General features: G+C 45.9%; 1 protein-coding gene across 1 annotated transcript in view; it reads left to right on the top strand.

Moving 5' to 3' along the window:
- Positions 1-8227: 8227 nt before the first annotated feature.
- LOC101126927 (uncharacterized) overlaps positions 8228-25342 on the top strand; it is a 37634-nt gene continuing 20519 nt past the window's right edge. Inside the window, exons 1-3 of the mRNA XM_055380543.2 lie at positions 8228-8329; positions 8570-9794; positions 10254-10358. Coding sequence (XP_055236518.2) covers positions 8228-8329; positions 8570-9559 — 1092 coding nt within the window. The 3' untranslated portion in view covers positions 9560-9794; positions 10254-10358. The remainder of the gene's footprint in view (positions 8330-8569; positions 9795-10253; positions 10359-25342) is intronic.

Below are 25342 nucleotides of genomic sequence, written 5' to 3'. Positions count from 1 at the left end.
TTATAGTTTGGTCTTATGTTCTGGGAGACTAAAGGAGGGGTATGGGTGTATGCAGTGGGGGAGCCAGTGACCTGGAGAAGCCAAGGGTGACTTAGAGGCAGTGGAAAACTTGTCCATCCAGGGCAACCTGATGTGGCAAACAGGCCTGATCTTTGGAATGTGGATGCATTCCTGGGTGATTCTTAGAAACAACTGGGGTAGGAGAAGCTCACTAAAGACTGGCTTTCCTGCAGCCTCCTGGGATAGGAGCTAAGGTTGTAGCTGTTTGCATGTTAAGGGAAGAGTCGAGTCTTGAAGGCTGAAGAACTTGGGGACATGAGTATCACATCAGTGTTAACTCTGGTGGGTGGCCAAGTGGCCATATTTGCATGTCTCACTTTCAAACTGGGCAGCAGTGGTGCTATCACAAGTTCCTTCCTGCTGGAGCCTCTGCAGAAGGCCAGGCAGGCTGCTCTCCCACAGTCACGTGAGCAGATGTCCTCTCCTGCCTCCATGAACCATCCCGTTTGGTTACCTGGACGCCATCATATCCCCCTGCCCCACCATAGTGCTTTCTCTGAACTGCATTTTAGCGTGAAGCCATCAACCTCCACTGAAGGCTGAGAAATGCGTCTCCTGTGAGCATGTTGTTGAAGCTGCCATTTGCAACCTTAAACGTCTCCTTTTGGTGGAACTCTAATTAGAGAACTTCTTCCTCATCTTCCTGTCAGAAGGAGAAGTAGTTCAGCTCCTCAGGGCCTGGCTTTTTTTTTTTTCTTTTCTTTCCTTTTTTAAGTCATAACTTTAGAATTGCGGTAAAATGCACACGACATAAAATTTACCATCTTAACCGTTTTTATGTGTGTAGTTCAGTAGCAGTCAGTGCCTACACTGCTGTGCCACCATCACCACCATCTATTTCCTGAACTCTTTTCGTCTTCCCAAATGGAAACCTTGTACCCGTTATACAATAACTCCCCATTCCCCTTCTCTACACTTCCTGGCAGCCAGCGTTCTACTTTCTCTCTCTGTGAATTTGACTCCTCTGGGTACCTCCTCTAAGAGGAATCAGACAGTATTTGTCTTTTTGTGACTGGCTTATTTCGTGGTTCTGGTTTGTTATGATCACTGAATTCTCTAACAAATCAGATGTCTCTCCTCCCCCATTTTTTGCTTTGCCATGGCAGCTAGAAAACAAAGCCAAATCTCTGCCTGATCCAAAATAAGCATATGTGCTAGAAATTTTTGATGTAGCTTCATCCTTTATTCCATTTTTTATTTATAGTCTTGTGTTTTTTTAAAAATTGCTGACCCACCTGTGATTTATTAAATAGTTCTTTATAGAAGGCATCTTTAATCCTCTTTGTAATGAAGAAGAATGCACATTTAAAAATACAGGTTGAGTAGCCCTTATCCAAAATGCTTGGGACTAAAAGTTGCTGACCCACCTGTGATTTATCCAACAGTTCTTATAGAAGGCATCTCTAATCCTCTTTATAACGAGGAAGAATATATATTTAAAAATACAGGTTGAGTAGCCCCTATCCAAAATGCTTGGGACCAGGAATATTTCAGATTTAGAAAATTGTTGGGGATTTTGGAATGTTTGCATTATAAAATCTGATTCTGAAATGCTCCAGTGAGCATTTCCTTTGAGCATTTTGATGGCACTCAAAAAGTTTTGGACTTTGGAGCAGTTTGGATTTGGGATACCCGAATTTGGGATACTCAGTCTGTATTAACAAGTAGTTGATGGAGGGATTTAGGGGATTGGGTCAAGCACGTAGTGAAGTGGGTTCTCACAGCCGATGTGAGGCTCATCCAACCAATTGCACCCATCCTTGCCCCTGGACGGCACCTCCTGTTGCAGGTGCAGGCAGTGGGGCTGCTCTCACTAATCTCTTCTTCCATGCTGACCCCCTCCGCTCCAAAGTCAATGAATTCAGATTACAAATTAGAAGCCCAGGAACTTTTCTTATAACTAAATGTACTGGTCTAAGCTAGTGGGTTTCTAAAAGTGTTCTGTGTCTTGCCGCCAACACCTTGGTCTTTTAGGGACCCCAGTAAACACTTTCTCTTGGAAGTTCCTGGCATCCAGGAATGGGTTAGCCACTCTGACCAGTGGGCTTTCACGGGTGAGATTGGGGCTGAGGCTGGGCTTGGAGGTGAGGGTTCTGGCTTGAAAGATGAGGACTTCTTATTTAAAGCCAATACTACCAAGCCAGGATCTGAGTGCTTTTCCTTGGAGTTATTTTTCCACACTGGAGAACTGTTTGTGACCATTAGGCCCTGAGGAGTCAGTTTCTTTTTGCTCATCCTTGAGTGACCACTTAAGGCTGAACTAGTGCTGGGTGGGGTCTGCCACTGGGCCTTCCAGGGGCTTCTCCTTCATAACCTTTACCACCTGGCAAACCCTGTTGTTAAACTTAGCTAACTTTATTTTATTATTATTATTTTTTTGAGACAGAGTTTTGTTCTTGTTGCCCAGGCTGGAGTGCAGTGGCATAATCTCAGCTCACTGCAACCTCTGCCCCCCAGGTTCAAGTGATTCTCCTGCCTCAGCCTCCCGAGTAGCTGGGATTACAGGTGCCCACCACCACACCCTGCTAATTTTTGTATTTTCAGTAGAGACAGGGTTTCACCATGTTGGCCAGGCTGCTCTCGAACTCCTGACCTCATGATCCGCCTACCTCGGCCTCCCAAAGTGCTGGGATTACAGGCATGAGCCACCACGCCCGGCCCACTTAGCTAACTTTAAGGAGGACTGGTCCGTGCAGGCCATGAGGGTTGAGTACCGTGTTTGCAGTCAGGAGACTCAAAACCTGTCCCTGCCATTCACTAGCAGCATGGCTTTGGGCTAACTGATTCACGTCTCTGAAACTCCATTTCCTGCTCTAAAAGAGGGATGATAATACCCTTCTTTCAGAGTTGTTGTCAGAGTAAGGGAATAACCACAAAGTTAATAACATGTTGTTTTTACAATAATTATTATGGAGAAAACTGATTATTAGACATTATCCCCTGAATCCAGCTCTTTGCAGCAACTTTGTGCTTCCTCTCTTGACTTAATTTTTACAAATCTCAGAGAATTAATGCTGAAGGACTTTAAAAGGTCATCTGGACCACGGTTCCCAAAGCTAGCTGACATCAAAGTCACCTGCAGAGCTTTAAAAGGCATTTAAAGTGGAGGCCTCGGACTCCGTATTTTTAGGTGGCTTTCCTGGTGGTTTGGTTTTGTCTATAGATGCACGTTTGAGCTACCCCTGGTCTAGACCCTCTCTCTGCTATTTGCCAAGAACTCTTTTCTGCTATTTCAGGCAGGTAAAAACCCATCCCGTGTTTACAGTTTTCACTAAGCAGGACTCCACACCTTGCTGCAGAGTTCACATAGTGTCTAATATCCTCTCACGGCTCTACTCTTCCCTTTGCATTCTCTGCTTATGTCTCCAAAGATCTTGAATGGCTTGTGATGACTGTCCTGCCAGTTTCTTTGTCTCTCAATCTGGTTACTATCATGATCATCTCCTTTGGGAGATGGGTTCTACCATTTATCTCTTCTCGTTATTCTCTGAGGCTAGAGGTTTGCTAGACTCTAACTTCAACTCTTCATTCCTTTCCCACACTTTCTCCTGTCTGGAGTTTGGGTTTATTTTTCTTCCTGCCTAACTACTCCTAATATACTAAGTCAATAAACAGATTCTCTGCGGTTACATATGGCAAACAGCTGAAATTTACAGTTGAGAGTACAATTTCCTCATTTGGGAAAAAAACCCCATCATTTCACAGATTTAGAAAGTGGTCATTCTGATCTCCAGGGCAAATAAAAGTGTTTTATAACCTTCCACAAAAGCTTATGCCTTGATTAAATTTTTATTATGAATTATTAATTAAACCAAGGAAATGCAGAGGCCTAAACCGTTGCTTAAATTTGCTCCAGATTGAGACACAAACCAAAGGCGGCAAGAAACCCTGAAGGGGAGGTTTAATGATGAGCAACACATATAAAACCATCCGCACACTTTCATCTGCCAAAGGCTCCAAACCAGCCATGTAAATGAGCCCATGTGCCCAGACCCGGACAGAGGCTGGCAATGGGCCTGGAAGAAACAGGACCTCCCCGGCTTCTCTCTCCTGGGGTCTGTGTTTGGTTTGCATGGGGCACTGTGCCGTTAGAGACACAGGGGCTTATCTACCTCGTGGGGCAGCTATAGTTAGAGGGAGTAGCTGGTAGTAGAGCAGAAAAGCAGCCTGGTGTCTTGGAAGCTGAGCCAGAGGTCAGGAGAAGTGGGTCACTGCTCTCTGGATGGAGTGATTGATCCAACCAGAGCCAACCAATACAGTTGTGCAGGTTACCTGGAGCCTGGGCCCAGTGGGTGCTGACATCCAGCTCATCTCCTACTCACCACGCCTTGCTCCTTGCTGTAGAGCTGCACCCAGTATGAGGAGGGAGAACCTTTTTCTGACTTGAACAAGGGAGTCACATGGCCTTGCTTGGAGGCTGACAGTGTGCGTATGGCGTGAGTGGGAGGGATGGGGCTGCATTCTTCTTTTTCTTAGAACACAGAGGTGTTGTTTGGGCAAGTGGTAGCCTAGAACTGAACCAGTAGATACTGGGGATGCAAACCTGAACAAGACTCTCATTCAAAGAGCTCACAGTACCTTGAGGAAGCAGACAGATATGCAGAGTATTCTAACACGTGGGGACAAGGTGTACAGGACATCTCTATGGGTACCCACCCAGATGGGACTGGACAGTGGGGAATCAGAAGCTTTCTTGGGGATGATGTCTAAATGAGTCTTGAAAAGTGGAAGGGGTTGGGATGAGGGTGTAAAGAGTGAGAAGGCACTGAAGGTAAACAGAACCGCAAGATCAAAATCATGGAGGATGAAGGAGCATGGTCCAAGAGCTCTCGGGGAAGACGTGGAGATCCTGTGGGGGCTCCCCACTTCATGTTGTTGCAGTTGAAGACATTTTCAAGTATGAGCAGTTATTCAAATATGAACTAAGTGGGTGATACCCACTCCCTTCCCCAGTGGCCAAGACTGGAGGGCTTGAGAACTCCAAGTTCCCAGCATGATGCTTGGCGTTTTAATGCTACTTTCTTCCCCTTCCTCACTTCCTCCTGCCCTTTCATTTTTAATATGAAAACATTTTAATATGAAAACATAAAATATATACATCTGTGTATCTTTCATAACATTCAATAAAGAGCTAAAAAATGTGAAGTGAAGGGTAATAGCATGATGCTTTGGCCATGGTCGGCTCCCCATGATTTTGTGTCCCTGATTCTGAGCTGGCTTCTTACAGCGGATTGCAGCTATGCCCCAGCAAGAAGCTGGCCTCTCTGGATCAATCACTCCAGAAGCGCAGAGGAAAGGGGAGCTTGCCTCAGTAAGCAAAAGTCACCATTATCTGATTATCTTTAGGGATTCCCTACTATCTGGATAGCTAGTCATGACTAGAGAAGATTCTGCATGGAGACAATATATCATTTATTTGGCTTTTATTTTTACTGAATTCAGTGCTCATGGAAAGTGGCACATTGACAACGCTGCTTCCTAGCATGACATCACATAAATAAGTTTGAAGATACTTCTTAATAAGAACCCTTTAAAGATAAGAGAAATGGTAGAAAGAATTGAAGGATGCTGTTTCCTTTTTAATATCTGCCATGAATCATAGTCCAGAGAGAAGACAGCCGAGGCATGCAGGGACAAGACACTAGCACAAGGGTCAGGAGATGGGCGTTCACAGTGGGTACAGCTCAGATCCCTGCCTTTGCTTTGGCCTGAGGCTGGGCAGACAGGGACATGGAAAGCTATGGGGCTGGTCTGAAGGGTAGGGTGGGGTGGTTAAGCCTTTGCTGGCACATGGCTTTGCAATCTTGTACACTGAATAAATCCATCAGAGCACTGCATCCACTCACCCAATTAGCCTGCACCTCATGAACACCTATTGTGAGGCCAGCACCATGGGGAAACTGAAAGAACCAGATATTCTACCACCATGGAGGAATGATCTCACCCTGGGTAGTAACTCTTCCCTTCTGCTCATCTACCCAAAGGGAAAAGAAAGTGCAAGTTTCCTAGTTTACATTGTGTTTCTTGAGGGAGAAAAGGCTCTTGGTAAAACAATGCCTTATTCCTTTCGTTTGGAAGGTCTTTCTGCAGAATACAGCTCAACTGGGGGTTCCCAAAAGGCCCCTGAATAATTAAAAAAAAAAAAAAGAGGTGGTGTCAGGCAAGGGCTTTAGGACGTAGAAGGTCACTTTTGGTTGTTGTCCTGTTGATACAACTGCTTTACTAACTGGAGCTATCGCTCAAGCTGGAGGGTGAGGGAATGGGTGGGGCTGAGGCTGGGAGTTGCTCAGTAGTCAACCCCAAGTGATCTTGTTTGAGGAAAACTCCTGCGATCCCCCATCAGAATATTCTGAAAGTGGAAGAGTCTGCTGGCAGGAAGGGAGAAGAGTGGGAGGAGGAAATAAGCAACAGGCAGCTTCCTTTCTTGACAGATGGAAAATAAAGGGCCTGTCCACAGCTTGGCGAACTGCTCCGTGGACCTCCCAGCGGGGCTGCTTTCTGAGGTGATGGTCTCCTCGCTCCTTAGCCAGCCTGGTGGAGCCAGCTACTGACGTTGGAAAGGAGTTGGAGGATGGAGGTTTGTGGCCGGCAAATGAGAGGTGTCGGGGAGGGGGAAGAGAAAAGCAAGCGGGCTGAGGAAAAATGTAAGGGAGGGAGATGGTTCTTCGATGAAACCTCTGACCTCTTTTAAACCATAAAGAGGTCTGGCTGGTTTGATTCCAGTCCATAAAATGGCTCAGTAGGATCTTAGGGATTATTTAGCTCAAACCCCTGAGAGGTGAGGAAACTGAGGCCCAGAGGTCCCACTTGCCTTTGGTCATGGGGTGAGTATGTAGCCCAGCAGGGTCCCAGCTCCTGTGAGCTGCGATTCATGGTGTTATCTTTGCTGGGGAGGCCTGAAGTTCCTTTAGCTTGTCCATGTGAAACAGAGGAAGAGCCCACGAGGAACGCATTCATCTCAGAGTTAGGTGACCTTGGCTTTGGGATCTAGTTGCCCATTACTTCCACTTTCCTTGCCAACATCTTTCCTAAGCCTTCCAGATCAGGGCACAGTACCACTCCCTTGCTGCCAGACAGGTGGCCTGTCTTGTGAGCAGGAAGGGGAGTTCAAGGCAAGCAAGGCCCACTGTGAACCCCCTGCTAGAAGTGCTCTCCCCTTCCTTCTTTTGGAGGTGGCAGTTACTGGGCAGCATGACCCAGAGGAGGAGATAAGCTGCCTCTGATAGGAAGGTTTTATCTTTGAGGTTATTGCAGATATGCCTGACTTCTTCATCTGGTTCTGTCCGGATCTGAACTGGTAGCCAGATAAACTGTTGGCGGTCCCATTTCATGTATTTATCAAGTCTAAACAATTGTCAGGAGGCAATTATCCCCCAGGAAGCCAATGGCAGATAAATAGTGTCCCGCAGTCTGGTTCCAGCCATGGAATCTGTAAGTTGTCCCTCCTTGCCCTGTGCAGATTTTCTCCTCTGTCCCTGCTGCCCTAAATTTTAAAGGAGGTTTGATGTTCCAACACGTTTGCTTTGGTGTTCTTTGCCCACAGCCCCAAATAAAATCTAATGGTTTTTATAGGTGGATAAATCCTTTTAAAAGGCTCTTTTGTTATCACCACGGGGTTTGTGAGCACTAAAACTGGGTTTTAAGGGATCAGTGAAACCTTAGAATCACGGTTTGCTGTATCTGGAAGGAACCATGACCACTTGGTACAGCCCCTTCAAGCGGTAGATGAAGAGGCCAAAGCACGAAGGGATTTGATGGCTTGTGAAGGCAACGTGCTCTTCAGAGTCGGGCAGACGTGCAGCTGAAGCTTGGTCTGGCCACTGATCTGCTGCCCGGCCTTGGGTAAACTCCTGGAGCCCCTATTTCCTTACTGATTACATGGAGATACCAATGCAGACTGCACAGTATTGTGAGAGGTAGTAAAACTGTTTCCCTCTGGTCGAGGTCAAACAGACAACTGGGGGGCAGAGCTAATGCCAGAACCTTAGTATCCTGGCTCCCAGGTCTTTATCCTTTCCATTATTCTGCAGGAGGTCTTCAGGCTACTGTTAAATAAAAAGTAAAGCTTCTACTTTGTTCCACCCAAAATTCTAGTTCAGTGTTTCCCAGACAGAGCACCTCCAGCGGGTCTGAGGCTCAGTTCTATGTGGAGACTCATGTTTATACGATGACAGCATCTATATTTTTTCTGGATGAACTAATAATCGACTGGCCATTGTATTTAGGAAAAACCAGACATCACCTCATGGACGTCTCATTGAAAGGGACCGTCAGTTATTCCATTCATTCTGGCAAATTTTCTTTTTAGCTTTGGTTGCAGCAGGAAGAGAGAGACGTCTGGGGGGCTTTTTGCCTGGTGGAAGGGCATCACTCGTCCACAGCTGGGGCCCCTGGGATGACCCATCCCAAGGTCCCAGCCTAAGTCTGAGGTCCCAGGGCTGGTCGCAGGCCGTCCTTGCAGCCCTCGCCAGAGCGTTGTCTGCACCTCCGACACTAGGTGGCGCCATAGGAACATCCTCGCGGCCCGAGGCGCGGTCGCAGCTGGGGAGCACTCGCCGCGGTGCTGTGGAATTCTCTGGTTTTTCACGCAAGGTCAGGCGTCCTGCTGGCGCCCTCTCGCCACCCTGCCCTCCCGTCAGAAGCCCGGCTCCTCGCCGGGGAAGGCCGGGTGCTGGCCCGCCGGGACCTGGGACTTGTGCCACATGGAGTGTCGGGAGTCTCCAGTGCCGCGCGTTCTACACCACAGGGCCAGGCTGTTTGCTCCCCATCGGTCGCTGCCCCCAGCACCCTGTTGTTATTAAGGACTCATTTGCTTGGAGCGGCATCATTACAAGGGTGTGGGGTACTACATATACTCCCTATTTTTCTATTTTCGAAAGGCTGCAGGCGCGATGCACAGTGCGCTTGCACGGTGGGGCCTAGTGCTAGCCCGAGGAGCGGACGGGGGCCAGGCAGGGGCGGTGGGCGCCGGCCTCGTCTCGGTGCTGCTCGGTCAGGCTGTCCCGGCGCGGCGGCCTCGGGAGGCCCTGCCGTCCTTCACCCCTGGAGGCGGGCTGGGGGGCGGGGGCGGGGCGCTTCCCCTCCTCAGGGCCCTCAAACCGCAAGGGGGTTTCCGCTTCCCAGTCGATGGTCGTCCTTTCCCATCCCCGGCTGCATCTCCACTTACCCGTCGCCCATTTCCTTTGCCCATCCAGGCTCCTTGGCTCCACTGGGGTCTCCGTTCCCTTCTCCCGGTCCCCCCTCCAGGTCGCGGCTCCTTTGTCCAGGACTACGCAGGGGCTTGACCCCAGGGCGCTGGTTTAGGCCGGATCTGGGGTCCCTTGTCACTCCCAGGCTTCTTCCACTTCCGGATTCTGGAGAACCGGGAATCAAGCCCTGCGCGTTCCTCTTCTTCCTCCTTCGTGCTGAAAGCACGCTTCATGTCTGCCAGGGCATCAGTTCTGAAAGTCAGTGGAGAACAAGGAGTTTCTTTTTCTTCCCCAGAAGTTGCCTTTTGTAAGGACTGTGTCTGCGCCAGGGCTTGATACATGTTGCTACTCCTGGGAGTGTGAGACTGGGAAGTTGATGGAAATGTCAGCATTAGCTTTAATGGTGAGGCCAAAGGGAGGATGGACCCAGCATCAAGCCTGGGTAGAGGAGAACGGGAGAGGGAGGACCAGAACCAGGGGCCCCCTGTTCACTGCCTTGAGGTGTCTGAATCCTGCCTTTGCTGTTTGTGAGCTCTAGCACTATGGGTAAGTTGGTTAACTTTTTGAGCCTCAGTTTCCTGTTCTGTCAAGTGGGAATACAACTCCCTAGCTCACAGAGTTGTGGTGAGGATTATGAACTATTATGCATCTACAGTGTCCTCCTGGCGAGTGAAAAGGCTCAGTAAAGGGTAACTGTTATCATGGTCCAGTCTAAACTTCCGTGCTAGCCCTTCACCAAATTGATCTTACAGAAATCAAAAGGTTCCTGCTTTTCCCACCTTGTTTGGAATTAGAAAAAACTTCCCCTGCACTATTAGTGTTTTATAGGCCTCTTCTCTCCAAGACAGAAAGGAAGAGAGGGTAACGGGGCTTATTTTCTTCTCCCAGGACTCTTGAAGGATTCAGGATGTGGCTGTGCCACTGGGGATAAACGGTGTAACACTGGGGCAGGTCAGTTTCCTTGTTGGTACAATGGGACTCTTATACAGGCCCCTTTCTTTCCAGCACCAGATACTGCTACACCATCTCATTGGCATGGACCTATATGTGGCAGCAAGTCCATCTCATCGCTTTTGGTGAAAGTCAGTCCAGTTTGTAAAGATTCTCATTGTGAGTATGGCTAAACCATCCCTTTGACTAAAAACCAAACCAGATATTCCTTTACCTATCAATACCTCCTGCTGCTAAAAAGCAGCAGCTAAAAAGCAGCAGGAGGTATTGATAAGGGAAGTCGTATCTAAATTCCTGGTTTAGAGAATGACTATCCTCATTTTATGAGTTAAACATTACCCCCATTAACACCTCTGAAAAACCCTCCCAACATGTTTATCTCATTGATATCACGGGGTTGGCAGGTCACTGTAGACGAGGAACTGGGACACCAAAAGGAGAAACTCTGGCCACCCTTGTACCCTGTTCCCAATCCTGGTCCAGTGTCACCCACAGATGGTAAGGAGCTCTAGAGACCTCACCAGCCCCTGGGATTGGTCACCTCACTCTTCTATAGACAGAGATTCCTGCTGGGATCCTTTGAGGGCAAGCAGACCCTTCTTCCAGCTTGGACTGTGAACTCCACTGCAGCCGTAAGGACTGTCTGTGACAGTAAGCCCGAGATGACTGGGCTCTGTGCTCCCTCCCGGCCCTCCAATCCTTGGCCTGCCACAGAGAACTGAGCTCTTTTATTAGCACCATGAATGTGACTGATACAGCTAGCCATTCCCTCGTGCGAATGACTCAGTTTATTAATGCTCTGCTAAAGATGGCTTCTTTGCTTGCCAGCAGCCTTAAACAGTATTTCATTAAAACTGGCTTAATTATTTTGAGAAGACGGCCCAATTAAAAGCTATACACTCCCTCTATGTGAGTGTTTATACATAGAGCTGTATATATAATACATATTTGTAAGTGTGTATATATATATATGTGTATGTATGTGTCTATAAATATATAGGCTTAGCAATTTCATTACATGGGATAAATTGTTGGAAAAAATACCCGGGAGCTGGTCCCCTTTCTGTTGCTAGATTCAGAGTAGAGGCCACCCCTCCACTCTGGGAGAGGCTGGTGTTGGTGATCTCTCAATGACTCTACAATGGAAGTCCCAACTGCACAGAGCCCTGCCCCAGTTTCAGGAGCCAGCAGCCTCGGGAGAGGCGGATCCTGACCTCTGCTCTGCTCTTGGGATAGCCTTTCCCTTCCCAGCAGGGTTGAGATACTTGGGCCGGGAAATGTTGTGGCAGAGTGTTTGCCAAAGCTCAGGAGAGACACAGACTTGGGGCTTTTGTTTCTTGAGCTGGCTGTCTAGCTTTCCTAATGAGCGAATATGTTCTCTTTAAGGAAACAAACAAACAAAGCAAAAACACAAATTCATCTGGATTTTATTCATTTGTTTTAAATACAAACAAACAAAAGGAGAGTGGTTATTTCTGCAGCAACTATTTCAAATGCAAGTTACTCCATCGCCCGGGGTGGTTGGATGGTGCTTGTCACCATAGGACCCACAGGGCTAGTTCCAACTGTTATCGGTAAGGCTTTCTTCTTTCCAAAATTCCCAGTGTTCCTTTAAGGCCCATTTAGCTGCGGGTTTTGTTTATTCTCCCGGCAATCAGCATTTAAAATAAGACAAACAAGCATTTTTTCCTGGGCTGTGAATCCCCCCGGCCAGCCTCCACCTGCACACCTGAAGCCAGCATGTCCAATCAAGTTTCTCTGTAACCCATATCCCCTTTAGAGACTTGCCCCCTTCGTATACCAGGCTGGAAATAGAGAACTTAAGCAGGGCAAATGTAATTTTAAGAATTGCTAATGATGCTAGAAATCTGCAATGCAATTAGCGTCATTGGATTTGGCGCTCCTCCGAAGGCACAAAACTCCTTGTCATAGCGCAGTGGCAGCAGCGGCAAGTGCCTCCGCATGTGCCGGGCTGTCCGGGTATGCTGGCAGCCGCTTTGCACTGAGATGTGAGCAGTTGGTTAGGCTTCCTCTCTTTCTTTCTCACAGATACTGACTTCTTTGTCTCTTTTCTGGGTTGCAGAGGGATGGGTATTTTCCATTGATTATTACTTTAGCATTTGACCCTCCAGTGGAGTCACCCTGTTTTTTTTTTAGAAAACTGAGACTCTCACTTTGTGAACTCACTGTGCTCTCTGGGATTTCAGTGCTGTAGTTCAACCACCAATCCCCCTGTCCTGAACTCCAGTACTTCTGATGCTATTAATTGGTTCCTCAACAATTGTGGTGGCCTTTCCATCATTGCCCACCATAGTATATACTTTTCTTTCTCTCTCTCTCTTTTTTCTAATTTCCTTGTCTTCTTCACTCTCCATGGAGCCAGAGGTAGTATGAAGAGTTAAAAATAGGAATATAAAGAAAGCCAGAGGGAGAGAGGGAGTGAGAAAGAAAAATTTTAAAAAGGGAGGAAATGAATTATTGGATTAAAAATAAACTTTTACTTTTTTGCAGAAAAATTATTTTTGCTCTCTGGAAAAATAACATGGGCCAGGCATAAAAAGCATGTCAGCTGGCTAAAAGATTGCAAAATCCAGAAGATGATCTCGATGTGTCTGTTCAATTTAGCAAGGGTATCTACTAGGGGATCCTCTTTTAAATATGGAGGCCCAAATCAGAAGCTTGTAGAGGGGAGCTATTCTTCCAAGATTCCAGATGTGTCTGTGAGACAACACGTTATGGGGCAAATTGATTTCACCCTTGGGAAACCAGGGAGATTTTCAAAGTTATGTCTGCAAAGCCAGCTAATGCAATTCCCCATTAGTGCATTAAAGTGCGCCCTTATTAATTCAAACATAAAGGCAACAAAATAAGCTGTTAAATTTAAAATATAATACATATATAATGAGCATGTGTGAAAGCCTTATTCAAATGAAAATACAGGAGTGTTTGAACTACTGAGGTATCTTTTGTATTGAATTATGAGCATATGTAATAGATTTAATTATTAATTTCCCCATTGTTCTATGCACACAGACAGGGTTCAAGGCACAGTCATTCTCTGTCTTTCATAGATCTAATTTGTATAATTATTGCCAGAATAAAAAATTGCTCCAATTCCTAGCTCTCTTTCTTTCTTTCCCCCTTCTAAATACTATTTCAATGCTGCATTCCAAAAGGGGAACACCTGCCACTTCTTCAAAGTCAGCTGATCATTTGGAATGATGGACGGCGCTGCTGCCGATGACGTCCCCTTTCAAGTCTCTTTGTCTAAGTGAATTATCGTGCATCCTTTTAATTTTATTGAACAAATTACATTTGTCAAGGTCTATCTTTGTAAATAAATGATAACTAGAGACACATGGATGCGTATTTCTGCTGTTCAAGGGCTCTTGTTCCATTTCTGGAAGCCAGATGAACATGGAACAAAGGAGAAACTTTCCTCTAAAAGCAATTATCTTTCTGCATTCCCATCAGTATAATTATATTGCAGGGAATTTTAAGAAGCTGTAGAAGTAGAATTGAATGCTTAAAACTGTGTTTGCTGAATTGCTATGCAAAAGTTGAACAGGCTGTATTGCATCACACAAAATAGTCTAACTCTCTCCTGGCCACATTTCTGTAAGTTTAGAATGTGCCTGAAGGGTGGAGATGGTGTGGGGGAGGCGGTGGGGATGGGGATGAGGTAGATCGCATTTAGGGTTTCCTATGTTTCTTGAATGGAATATTTAATGACATTTCTGAAACCTGAGGGCTGTTAGCAAGGTGACTGGGAATGTGTCTAATAAAGCCACCCATTCCAGTCTAGTTGGAAAGCTTCTGATTTGCAGATTGCTCTCTGTCTGAAACAGTCCTGCTAGTTTACTAACTAATCCATGAACGGTGGTGGGATGAAGAGGGGACCGTTCATGAAATGATGGCAGCAGCAATTACACTGCCCCCAAAACAAGCCAGCAGCTGGCTTACAGAGATATTGAATGTGGTTTGTGTGGCTACTGTGTCAATACTGCGCATCAACCAGGATCATTCCTTTCTCATTGGCTCCCCCACAATTTAGTGAAGTAAACTGTTGCTGTGAGGTAAATTGTATTGTCTGATCAATGACAGCTCAATAACCTCATTCCTGCCCCTTCCCAATTTTTAACAAACTCCCTGATGAACATTCAGGAGGAAAATAAAGCACCAGTGAAAAGTGGCAACAGAGAATGCCATAATCATGGGTTAGTTTAGTATGGCTGGTAGGTTTTGAGTTACTGGACAATGGATGGGATAATATTATAGTCTAGAGATCTTGAAGAAAGGAAACATACAAGCGAGGATGACCTTGTATCCTCTCAGAGAAGTGAAGGGTGAATCAGGAGCCTGGCGATAACTCCCAGTTCACAGAGACTGCATGGAACAGCGGGATGAGCATGGGCTTGGGTTGGGATGGAGACAACCCCTGGCCCCTGCATTCAGTGTCCACAGTGGTAAGATGAGGGATCTGGACCAGATGATTGAATAGCCTATCTTTAGATTCCGGGTCTAAGGTCATGAAACCCATTGTATGGGGCATTGATCGCCATAGGAAAGTGGGGGAGGCAAGGTCCATGTACTAGGATTGCATTGTTAAAGCTTTATGAATGTGTTGAAGGGGAAAAATGATTTTTTCTCATAAGAAAAATGAGTCCAGTGCTTTTGATCTCTAATTTCTGTGGCTGAGGTTTGGTGATAAGCAAGAACGGAAACCCATGGGATCATTGCAGGTGACATGATCAGAAAGTGGTAGGCCTATAAAATAGGTTTAAAATGGTGCCTTGGCCATCTTGGTGATTGAAAAGCCTCCTCTCTCAGGAGAAAGTGGCCAGTGGGACTGATTTGTTTGATTCAGATCATCTCACTAAGCAGGCAATGAAGGGAATTGCAGAGAGAACTAGCATGTCCAGCTTAGTGTTGAATTCAGTGCTCCCTGAAAGTGTCAGACCCTCTGCTGGAGCTAGGAATAGAAGGTCATATGGTCCCTGTCATCAGGATCATGTTGCATACATATGACCGTGAAGCCAGGTAGGAACATCTGTGATTCTAGGACACAGTGATCGGGGCCATGACACAGTTCTCCTCGGAGGGAGCCTGGTGGGGGCTGAGGTAGTCAGGGAAGGCCATGGAAGGAAGTGAGGCTTGAGTAGACACAGTCAGATAAAGGTAGGGGTAGACAATGGTAACAGAGGGAAGAATACGTGACGAGCAGTGACATAAAGCAGCAAGACATGTTCAAAAAGCTGCTAATGCTTCAAGATGGCCAAGGCGGAGGGTGAGTGTGGGTGAGCAGAAGGGGATGGGGCTGAGGAAATCAGCACGTGCCAGACAAGGGGACCTAGCCAGGAGGCTCGAACTTTCTGCTCTGAGTTACAGGAAAGGGGAAAACACTGAAGGAGTGTCACAGGTAAGCAGTGTGTCAGGGTCAGAATTTAGAAGGGTCATGTTTACAGCCAGGACTGGATCCTGGGGTTCCTGTGCAAAATGAAAATGTGGGGCCATTTCTTCAAAAACCAGAAAAAAAAAGGTGCTGTTAAAGGCATTAAAATACAGAGCATTTCCCTTCATTCTGCAGCCTCTCAATCTGTCGTGGCATTTTTTTATCCTCTTTAATGTCACATCCCTCCGGTCCTCATGGCAGGACACTTGTGGGACAAGTACAGACTTTCACGGGAGCTGGAGCCCTCCCTAAGACTTGGGACACATGTGGTCCACTGGCAGCTGGCTCCGCCTCTCCATAGCCATGGGACTGATGTGTCATGCTTCAGCTAGGGGTAGGAAGATGCAGCCAGGTGTCTCTCCTTCCCGGAGGCCTGGTGCTGTCACCCTTGGTAAGCAGGTAACCCCCAAGGGTATTGCAACTTCCCTGTCAAGATGTACTGGGCATCTTGGTTAAGGTTGAGCCTGAGGCTTCCTGTACCAAGTTGCCTGCTAAGTGCATGGTAGCACTGACAGCCTGGGGTGAGGATGGCCACTGCCACACCCCTTGCAAGATACTGTGAAGCACGCTCACCAACCCTGCCCCTCTCCACCCTGCGCCCAACCCTCCACTGAAGTGGAGTGGACAGTGTCACTGGGACAGGTTGTGGGGGAGGTTGGGCAGGGCCCAGAGTGCCAGGGGCAGTGAAATGGGTAGCTGAGTACCTGTCCTGGGAGGCAGGGAGGTGGTAAGAGATGCTGCACATGAGAGCCAAGACCCTAAGCCCCCGGCCCATGTTCATGTGCCATGGACTTCACTTCCAAAACGGTAAATCATTAAGAATTTCAAAATGGCAACCAGAGGGCATTTGCTCTCAAGCATGGGCCCTTCTGAGCATGGATCCCTGTGCTTTGTGACTACAGGAATCACTCACCCTTCATGAAGCCCATTGGCAGCAAGGCAACTGTAGCAGAGCTAGGCTTAAGGCAGGGAACTCACCAGGAAGGGGCTGGAGCTATCTGGTAATGAGTGCTGAGAACCGCAGTGAAGATACTGGTGGTGAGAATGGAGAGGAAGCAATGAAGGGAGATATTAGGAGGTAGAAGCTGTAGGATTAAGAGGCAAACAGGACGTAGCAGGGGTGAGTGAGGCCGTGGGATACAGGGTCACTTACAGGGTTCTCATATGGGTAGCTGGTACTTTATGAAATACTTTTACATAATTTTATCACTTTTACATAAATTTTATCACTTAATCTGCAAAACATATTATTGTTACTTCCATCTTATTGGGGGGAAATAGCTGAAATAAGTGAGGTAATTCACTCAAACTCGTCTGGTCAGAAGACTTGGGATCAGCCCAAGGCATTTGATTTTGATGGCACATTCAATCTACCATGACTCCTCTGCTGCTCTGGATGAGTCTGCCTTGTTTGTTTGTTCATTCATTTATTTATTCGTTGCTTCACTCAACAAGTACTTATGAGGGGAGCACAAGGTGCTGGGCATTCGTCTAGGTGCTGAACAAGCCAGGCAAGGCTTCCGCTCTCATGGAGTGCACATTCTAGCAGGGCCCAGGTGCCAGATTTAATCAGAAGTTTCGCTCGGGCTTTAAGGGCCAGTGGAAGCCATTATTTATTTATATTTTCTGTTTCTTGTCCCAGTTTCTAATGAATTAGAGTTTGATTAGCTTCAACAGAGCGCTATGACTAGAGGGAGAATAATAAAGTGTCCTTTAATCCACCCCTATCCAAAAGCTGTGTGTAATTAGAGGAATCAAACCCTGTACTCTTCATCTCCACCTGGGTTGGCAGAGGTCAGTTTATTCTGTAGATATGTAATTATGTTGTTTTGCTCTTTCATTTAAAAAATATATTATCTCTTTCAATGAATCTTATAAATCTCAGGCTAGGAGACTGGATACCCCTGATAAAGAATAAATTTCTAGGTGTTACATTGTTGTCGTGCCAACAGCAATGGTTCTGAATGCTGATCAGATGACTCAACTGCACAGGTCAGAAAGGCATTTACTGGCAACTCAGCCCCTCCCAATGGCTTACACCATAGAAGACCATCAGTAATGCATGTGTTGAATGGTGTTGGGATGAACCAGTTTTCTTCCTTGGTGCACAGCCCCAGGGAACTAGAATGGCTGCCAAATGGCTCCGGGTGCTAGGGCATGAGCATTCATTGTGTGAAGGAAGTTTGGAGACTGAAATCCTTTTAAAGACAATGTTTCACTGATAGGAAACAACACTACAATAAGACTAATCAAGACCACTGAGTTAGTAGTCATGGAGAACTAAAATCATTATTCTTGCAGCACAAATTCCTGGACCTGATGATACCTCTGTAGCCTGTCATGTGTCAGAGAGTCTGCAGGAATGTAACCTGAAAACCTGTAATACCAGAGGTGTAGAGCACACTCCAGTCTATTCGCTCTGGAATGTCTGGGGATGGCCCTTGGCTTCTGAGCTGATGGCCAAGACAGGGTGGAAGAATAAGTGGAGGAGTTGGTCTTAGAAGGTCTGCTCTACAGTAGGCCTGGGGAGAGTGGTGGATCAAGAGGAAGATTCAAACCAAGTGCATTGAGGGATCTGAAGACCATACCCATACCAGTCAGTACTCCCCTGGACCAGCGTCATCATCCTGGGCCCCATGTGGCTGCCCATCGCATACAGGAGGCCTTATTGTATGTCTGCTGTGTGTGGCATGACTCCTTCGAATGGCGTTCCTTTTCCCACCCCGTGTCATTGCTCTGCTCTCGCAGTCTCTCTCCATAGTAACAGAAGCTTCCACTGAGTTAACACCTCAACCTATTAAGCTTAAGTGCTTTTCAAAACATTTTATTATTGGCTGAGTGTTTGTGAAGCAGTTTACCTTGGACTCCGACTGGCTTCAAGAGGTTTGAGCCTGTCTTGTATTCCAGGGAAGCGTCATTGCAAACCCAGCACATCACAGCACCCAGATTTCCACCCTTTCTTTACCTCTCTCACCAAATGGTGTGAGGCCATTCATGGGAAGGCCACGATGAATTTTGATTTCAGTCGTTGTATCATTACTTAGCTAATTTAAAGATGGATATCGGCCCTTAAAATTAAAAATTGTATGTTACATGGAAGGACTCCACCCACCCAGGGTCAGGCAATGAGTATATGATTAGACAAATGAGGGAGTGGCGCTTTCCATGTTCCTCTGTTGAGTGAGGATCCCGGTGGACCATGTCCTGGGTCCTTTCTGGGACACTTCCTGGTGTCAAGTTCCCTAACTTCTGTGGGCTGCCAGGCACAAGTGTCAGCATTCATGTTGCAATCCTGATGCCATAGTGTGGCTACTTCAAGGAGATAGTATTCATAATATTGACCTCTTCTTAAAATTATTTAAATAGGCACCCCAGTCCTTCAGGTAAGAGCCATGAATCTTGAGCAAATTTGACTCATGAGGTAACTTCAGAGAACCATTTTAGCTGGTATGTGTGTGTAAGGTGGGGCAGGGGTAGGGTTGGGTATTAAACATCAAAAGGTCATGCTATGTAATACATGCAATATATAAAGTACTGATTCAATAGAACTATGGCAGGTGCTGTTGTAATTCTTTTTTCTGCATATATGCAGAATTTGCAATATAAAAATTAATGCATGTTATAAACTTAAGGTAGCTTCAGCAAATAGGATAAAGAACTCCATGATAACAAATCACAGTGTATATTCACCGCTGGTGAGATAAATTCCATTCATGAGGAGATTTTGATTTCAACCCCTTATAAGAGAATTGTAAGATAGTGGCAGCATCTAATCTTGAGGTAGGTAGATAGTGGTGAGATGGCTACTCATGAATAATTTTAAAATCAATCATCTGTGGCTAAATGTAGTGACTTCAAATCGCTTCACAGCTTTGGGCTGTGGAGGGGAAAAGCCATTGTGGTGAAACAGAATAAGAAACAGGAGATGTAAAGCTTTCCTCATTTCTTGCTTCAATTCGATCCCTGTTCTTTAATTGCTCTGGGACTTAAGATTCCTTTTCCTGAAGCTACAGTGTGTTCTACATCTTCTCAGAGCTGGGTCCTGCCGCCCTCCTCACACAGCGGGTGAAGCTGCTCCCTTGCTTCCGGCTGCTGGTGGCTCAGCAACTTGGGGGAAGCCCAGTTTGCTACCTTTCTGGACATCCTAGGGGACCTGCAGTTCAGCCACAGCGAGGCCCAGGGAGGGGACAGCTGGTGTCCTGGCAGCTGGGCTTCTGCACTGCCCATGACTTTGAAGACACAGCATCAGAGAACAGAATGGTGCCTTAGGTTTCTGGAGGGTCCTTGAACTAAAATGTGATGAGAAAATCTGTGTCAGGAGAAGATGGCAAGGAGGGAAGAGTGGTCTTCTGGCCACAGCAGGACTCGGGGTGGTGCTGGGCCACAGATGTGTGCCCACCTCATTGGAGTGCAGGGCTTGTGGTGGGAGCTGGTGGGCACAGCAGCATTTACACTGTACAAAGTAGACACTCTTCTGCAAACCTTCCTCCCATAACTCCCTGCCCTCAAGTGTGGCCTAAACTGCATGAACCTAAAACATTCCAACAGTATATTGATGACAGCTAAACTGTCATAACACAACAACATGGTTATATTGAATGCTACCTTTTAGCCATCCATGATGTCTCTGTATTGGTGACAAAATATTTTCCTACAACCACACATCTGTTTTCACTCTCAGGTCTTTGTATCATATCCTTATTCACAATTCAGGATGATGATGATGATGATGGTGATGGTGATGATAATAATAGTAGCTAACGCTATGTAATATTAGGCACTACGCTCATTTCATCTGTTAACTCATTTAATCTCCATAAGACCCACCTGAGGTAGGTACTTTATTATTTCTATTGAAGTCACATAAGGTCACATTTTGGTAAGTGGTAGAACCAGGTTTCAAATCCATGCACTCTGGCTTTGCTCTCTGTGCTCTTAACCACTTTGCAATGGTGCCTCTCATTTCCTCTATTCTTAAATAAAGAGGAGAGCAACTCAGAACAATTACCTACAGTATTCAAAGGTTAGAACATTTTCTGTTAGTTACAAAGTATCAGCAACCAATCCACATAGCCCAGGGAATTAGCTTTGCATTTTTGCATTCTTGCGTGGGTGCATTCAGAAATTTATTGATTACTTACCACCTGCCAGACCACCATGCTGGGAGTAAGACCAAGGCAGACATGGTCCCTGACCTCATAGAGCTTCCACTCATTCTGGAAAGTTAACAAATTAAATAGGCATCACGGTGATGTGTGATGAGGATTATGCTAGATGAAAGTATAGAATAACAACAGCTAATATTTACTGAGCATTTTGCTATGTATTGTGTGATGGTTAATATTAGGTGTCAACTTTACTGGATTGAGGGATGCCTAGATAGCTGGTGAAGTCTTGGCTCTGGGTGCGTCTGTGAGGGTGTTGCCAGAGGAGATTGACAGTTGAGTCAGTGGACTGGGAGAGGAAGACCCACCCTCGTGGGTGGGCACCATGCAATCGGCTGCCAGCCCAGCTGGAACAAAGCAGGAGGAAGAAGGATGAGCTGGCTTGCTGAGGCTTCTGGCATTCCTCTTTCTCTTGTGCTGGATGCATCTGTCTGTTCCTCCTGCCCTTGGACATCAGACTCCAGGTTCTTCAGCCTTTGGACTCTTGGACATACACTAGTGGTTTCCCGAGGGTTCTCGGGCCTTCGACCACAGACTGAAGGCTGCACTGTCGGCTTCCCTACTTTTGAGGCTTTTGGTCTCAGACTGAGCCATTACTGGCTTCTTCTTCCTCTGCTTGCAGGCAGCCTATCATGGGACTTTGCCTTGTGACCGTGTGAGCTAATTCTCCTCAATAAGCTCCCTTTCATATATACATGTATCCTATTAGTTGTGTCCCTCTGGAGAACCCTAACACGTATTGCTAGGCACTATTCTCAGTGCTTTTAGTGGACTCATTCATTTGATCCTGATAGCTACCCCATGAGGTAGGTACTATTTTATTCCCATTTTACAGATGAAGAAATGGAGGCACATCAGGGTTATAGAAATGCTGAGTGACACAGCTATTTAATGGTGGAGCCAGCAGAACACATCGGGGAGGGTTAGCTTTGCCTGGGAGTTTGGGAGTCCAGTTTCAATAAATTGGTGAGCAGTACTCATGGAGATAATGAAAAATGGGAGGTCCTTCATTCAGTTAGTGACTTTGTTCATTCAAAAGCATTTATTAGTAGGCATCTTTGATGTGCAAAGATCAAGGGAGTGGGTGGTGGTTGGTGGTAGATGGCTATAGAGTTGGATAACATAGGGTGTTTACATTTGAGACATAATTCAGTAGGCAATACTGTATTAAGTATTTAAGGGTATAAAAATAAAGAATTGCTCCTTAGTCTCAAATTGATATATTTTAAATATATATATATAAAATTATAAAATGATAAAATTATGCAAATATATTCATCACCTCACATACTTATCATTTCTTTGTGGTAAGAACATTTAAAATTCAAACTTTTAGAAATTTAGAAATATACAATACATTCTTATTAACTATAGCCACCTTGCTGTGCAATGGAACACCAGAACTTGTTTCTCTTGTCTGACTAAAACTTTGGACTCTTTGGCCGACATCTTTCCATTACCCACTCCCTCCTCCCCAGCCTCTGGTAACCACCAGTCTACTCTCTACTTTTAGGAGTTCAGATTCCACATATAAATGAAATCATGCAGTATTTGCCTCTCTGTGCCTGGTCTATTTTACTTCTCAATTTAATATTCTCTAGATTTATCCACTTTGTCACAAATGACAGAATTTCATTCTTTTTTAAGGCTGAATAGTATTCCATTGTGTATATATACGACATTTTAAAAAATCCATTCACTCATTGATAGACACTTAGGTTAATTCCGCCTTTTGGCTGTTGTGAATAGTACTGCAATTAACATGGCAGTGCAGACATCTCTCCAACATACTGATTTTAATTCCTTTGGATATACCCAGAAGTGAGATTGCTGGATCACGTGGTAGTTCCATTGTTAGTTTTGGTATGTATTTAACAGAGGAGTTCAGGCAGATGAATTGGCTTGTGCTTGTATGTGCACACAGAGCTTGATGGAGTGGAGAGTGTGGCCTTCAGATAGGAGCAGGCTCCACTTCTAGCCTGCATTGTCATACCTCTAGCTGTGTAACCTTGACCAAGCCTTGGACTTCTAGAACCTTAGAATGAAGACCCTGTACCCTCATTTTACAGATGAAAAAACTGAAGCTTAGAAAGTTGTCATAAGCTAGAGGAATATTTGAAAATGGACCAATTCTGATTCAAAAGTCCCTTTCAGCCCCGAGACATAGAAATCTTAACTTGTAAGTGATTGTTGAATTTTCCCATACTCAATGTACATGTTAGAGGCTTTAACAAGATGTATATTTGGGAATTCAGTACTAGAGGAAGCCTTCCTAGAGTCAATGAGAGGAACTTCCAAGGAAGAGAGGAAAGCAGCACAGGAAACAAGAAGGAGATGCTCCCAGCATTTGGGGGTATCTTGGGTGGGAGCTTGGAAGTAACATGAAGGAGAATTGTGGGGCCACACAAAGCTAGACTTGGCTGGAATGAAGGAGGGCTGCAAGAAATGCTGTAGGGCCAGTGGTAGTACTGGGGAGGTTTGGGAAAGCAGAGGAGATAAGGACAGAAAGAATGTTTCCCTAGGTTTAAAACTTTGTCTTGTTTATCAACATACCCAAGGGACACTTGCGCAAGTAATTGACAAGAGGTTTCTGTGCTGGTTTCGGTTGCTTTGGGAAAATGGAAGGGAAGTGTTTAATTACAAGTTCAGGTGGTAGAGGATGAGGCCTTCAAAGCCTCCCACATGGGAGCAGGATAATTCTTCCTCTTCCTCCTCATCCTCCTTCTCCTTCTTCTTCTCCTTCTCCTCCTTCTTCCTCTTCCTTTTCTTCTTCCTCTTCTTCTTAGAGACAAGATCTTGCTTGGTCACCCAGGCTAGAGTGTGGTGACCCAATCATAGCTCACTGCAACACTGAACTCCTGGGCTCAAGCAATCCTTCCACCCCAGCCTCCCTAATAGCTGAGACTACAGGCACATGCCAGCACACCTGGCTAATTAAAAAAAAAATTTTTTTTTTGTAGAGATAGGGTCTTGCTCTGTTGCCTAGGCTAGTCTCAAACTGCTGGCCTCAAGCGATCTTTCTGCCACTGCCTCCCAAAGTGCTAGAATTACAAGCATGAGCCACTGGGTCCAGCCCAGAATTTGCATAATCTACTTGCACAATCAGCCTTTCACATTCACCTGAAGCCTTTATATCTTCAACAAGACCACTCTTTAGTTTGGCCCCATTCACCTGCTAGAGTTGGCGGGGGTGGGGTTGGGGGTGGGGGGGTGGGGGAGGAAGAATGCAGAAATAAAAGAGTTTCCTATTTCCTCTTAGACAGTGACTATATCATGGGCATCATCTAGTAATGGAGAGAGGAAAAAGAGGAAGAAATAGGAGAGAGAGAGAGAGAAGGTTTGAGGGGAAGGGGAAGGTACATAGCACTTGGTAGCTCCAGTTCCTTTCAGCTAGATGCTTCCCTGGCTGATGCTGCTTCGAAAGCCATGTTGATGTCGCTGAAGTCTGTATGTGATTTCTTTCCTCATTTTCTTCCTTTGCCAAAAAAACAACTATGGCTCTTATTCCAAGTATAGTCAATGAGCAGCTACCAAGAGGGTCCTAGAAAGCATGTTTCTGAAGAATGTCATCTTGGCAACGTTGTTCCATCTGCACCAGTCAGGGAGGAATGGAGGCAGAATGCCTCCAACACACACTTTAGATCTGGAGATATTCTAAGGTGTAAGGGAAGGATGGTCTCTCCTGGAGAACTTTGGTTTAATCCCTGAATACATTCCCCCAGGAGTACAACATGTATATTTCCTCAGACTGCCAGAGCATTTTAGAGTGTTATTTGACCAGTATATAAGAGATATTTGCTGTAATAAAAGTTACACTGGGCTTGGAATCTGAAGACTTTGGTCTGCGATCTGGCCATTTTTACTTCCTAGCTACGGGTAAGTTGCCTTCTTCACAGCCTGGTAATGAAGAGCAAATGAGAAAAATGATGACAACACTTTGTAAACTGTAAAGTGGTGCAAATATTACTTGTTATTGTTACCTAGCAATACTCGGGGATTTTCCTTGTTTGGTTCCAGTTTAAGTAACCAGGGCCTGTGTTAGGCTTGGAAGCTTCAATTACAACTGAAGGGTGAAATTAGGTGATAAAGGCTTTAATACAGGTTTTGTGTTGAGGACCTAAGACGACACTAAGAGTGAACCCTGTATGAGTTCACAATCCTGAACAGTTGCTTTGGGTGGTAGCTAGCAATTCCTTCTCACCAGGGATTGGTCATGTATTTAATGGTCATGTATTTAATGGCAGACCCTCCCTTCCCCTACCTTCCCTGCTTCCCCACATTTTCCCCTGGGTGTCCTAAAGGCTTGGCACCCTTAACAGTGCCTTCTCCTCCCATGGGCTCCGCCACAGGTATTTCTTAAGAGTCTCACCTCCTCAGGTGACTTTTCCAGCCTGTCTTCCTGGCTCATCCCACTGCCTTGCCTGGGCTCAACGGCTGATGCTTTGCTCCATTTCAGTTCCCACTTTCCTTCTCCTCCCTTGACTTGATAGTTCCTACTCCCCCTTGCTTCCCAGGGTCCCTTCCCC

The sequence above is a fragment of the Gorilla gorilla genome, chromosome 1, assembly GCF_029281585.2.
Source record: "Gorilla gorilla gorilla isolate KB3781 chromosome 1, NHGRI_mGorGor1-v2.1_pri, whole genome shotgun sequence".
In the NCBI taxonomy this organism is placed as follows: domain Eukaryota; kingdom Metazoa; phylum Chordata; class Mammalia; order Primates; family Hominidae; genus Gorilla; species Gorilla gorilla.
Note: the sequence above shows the minus strand (reverse complement) of the source record. Positions and strands in the feature narration are given on the sequence as shown.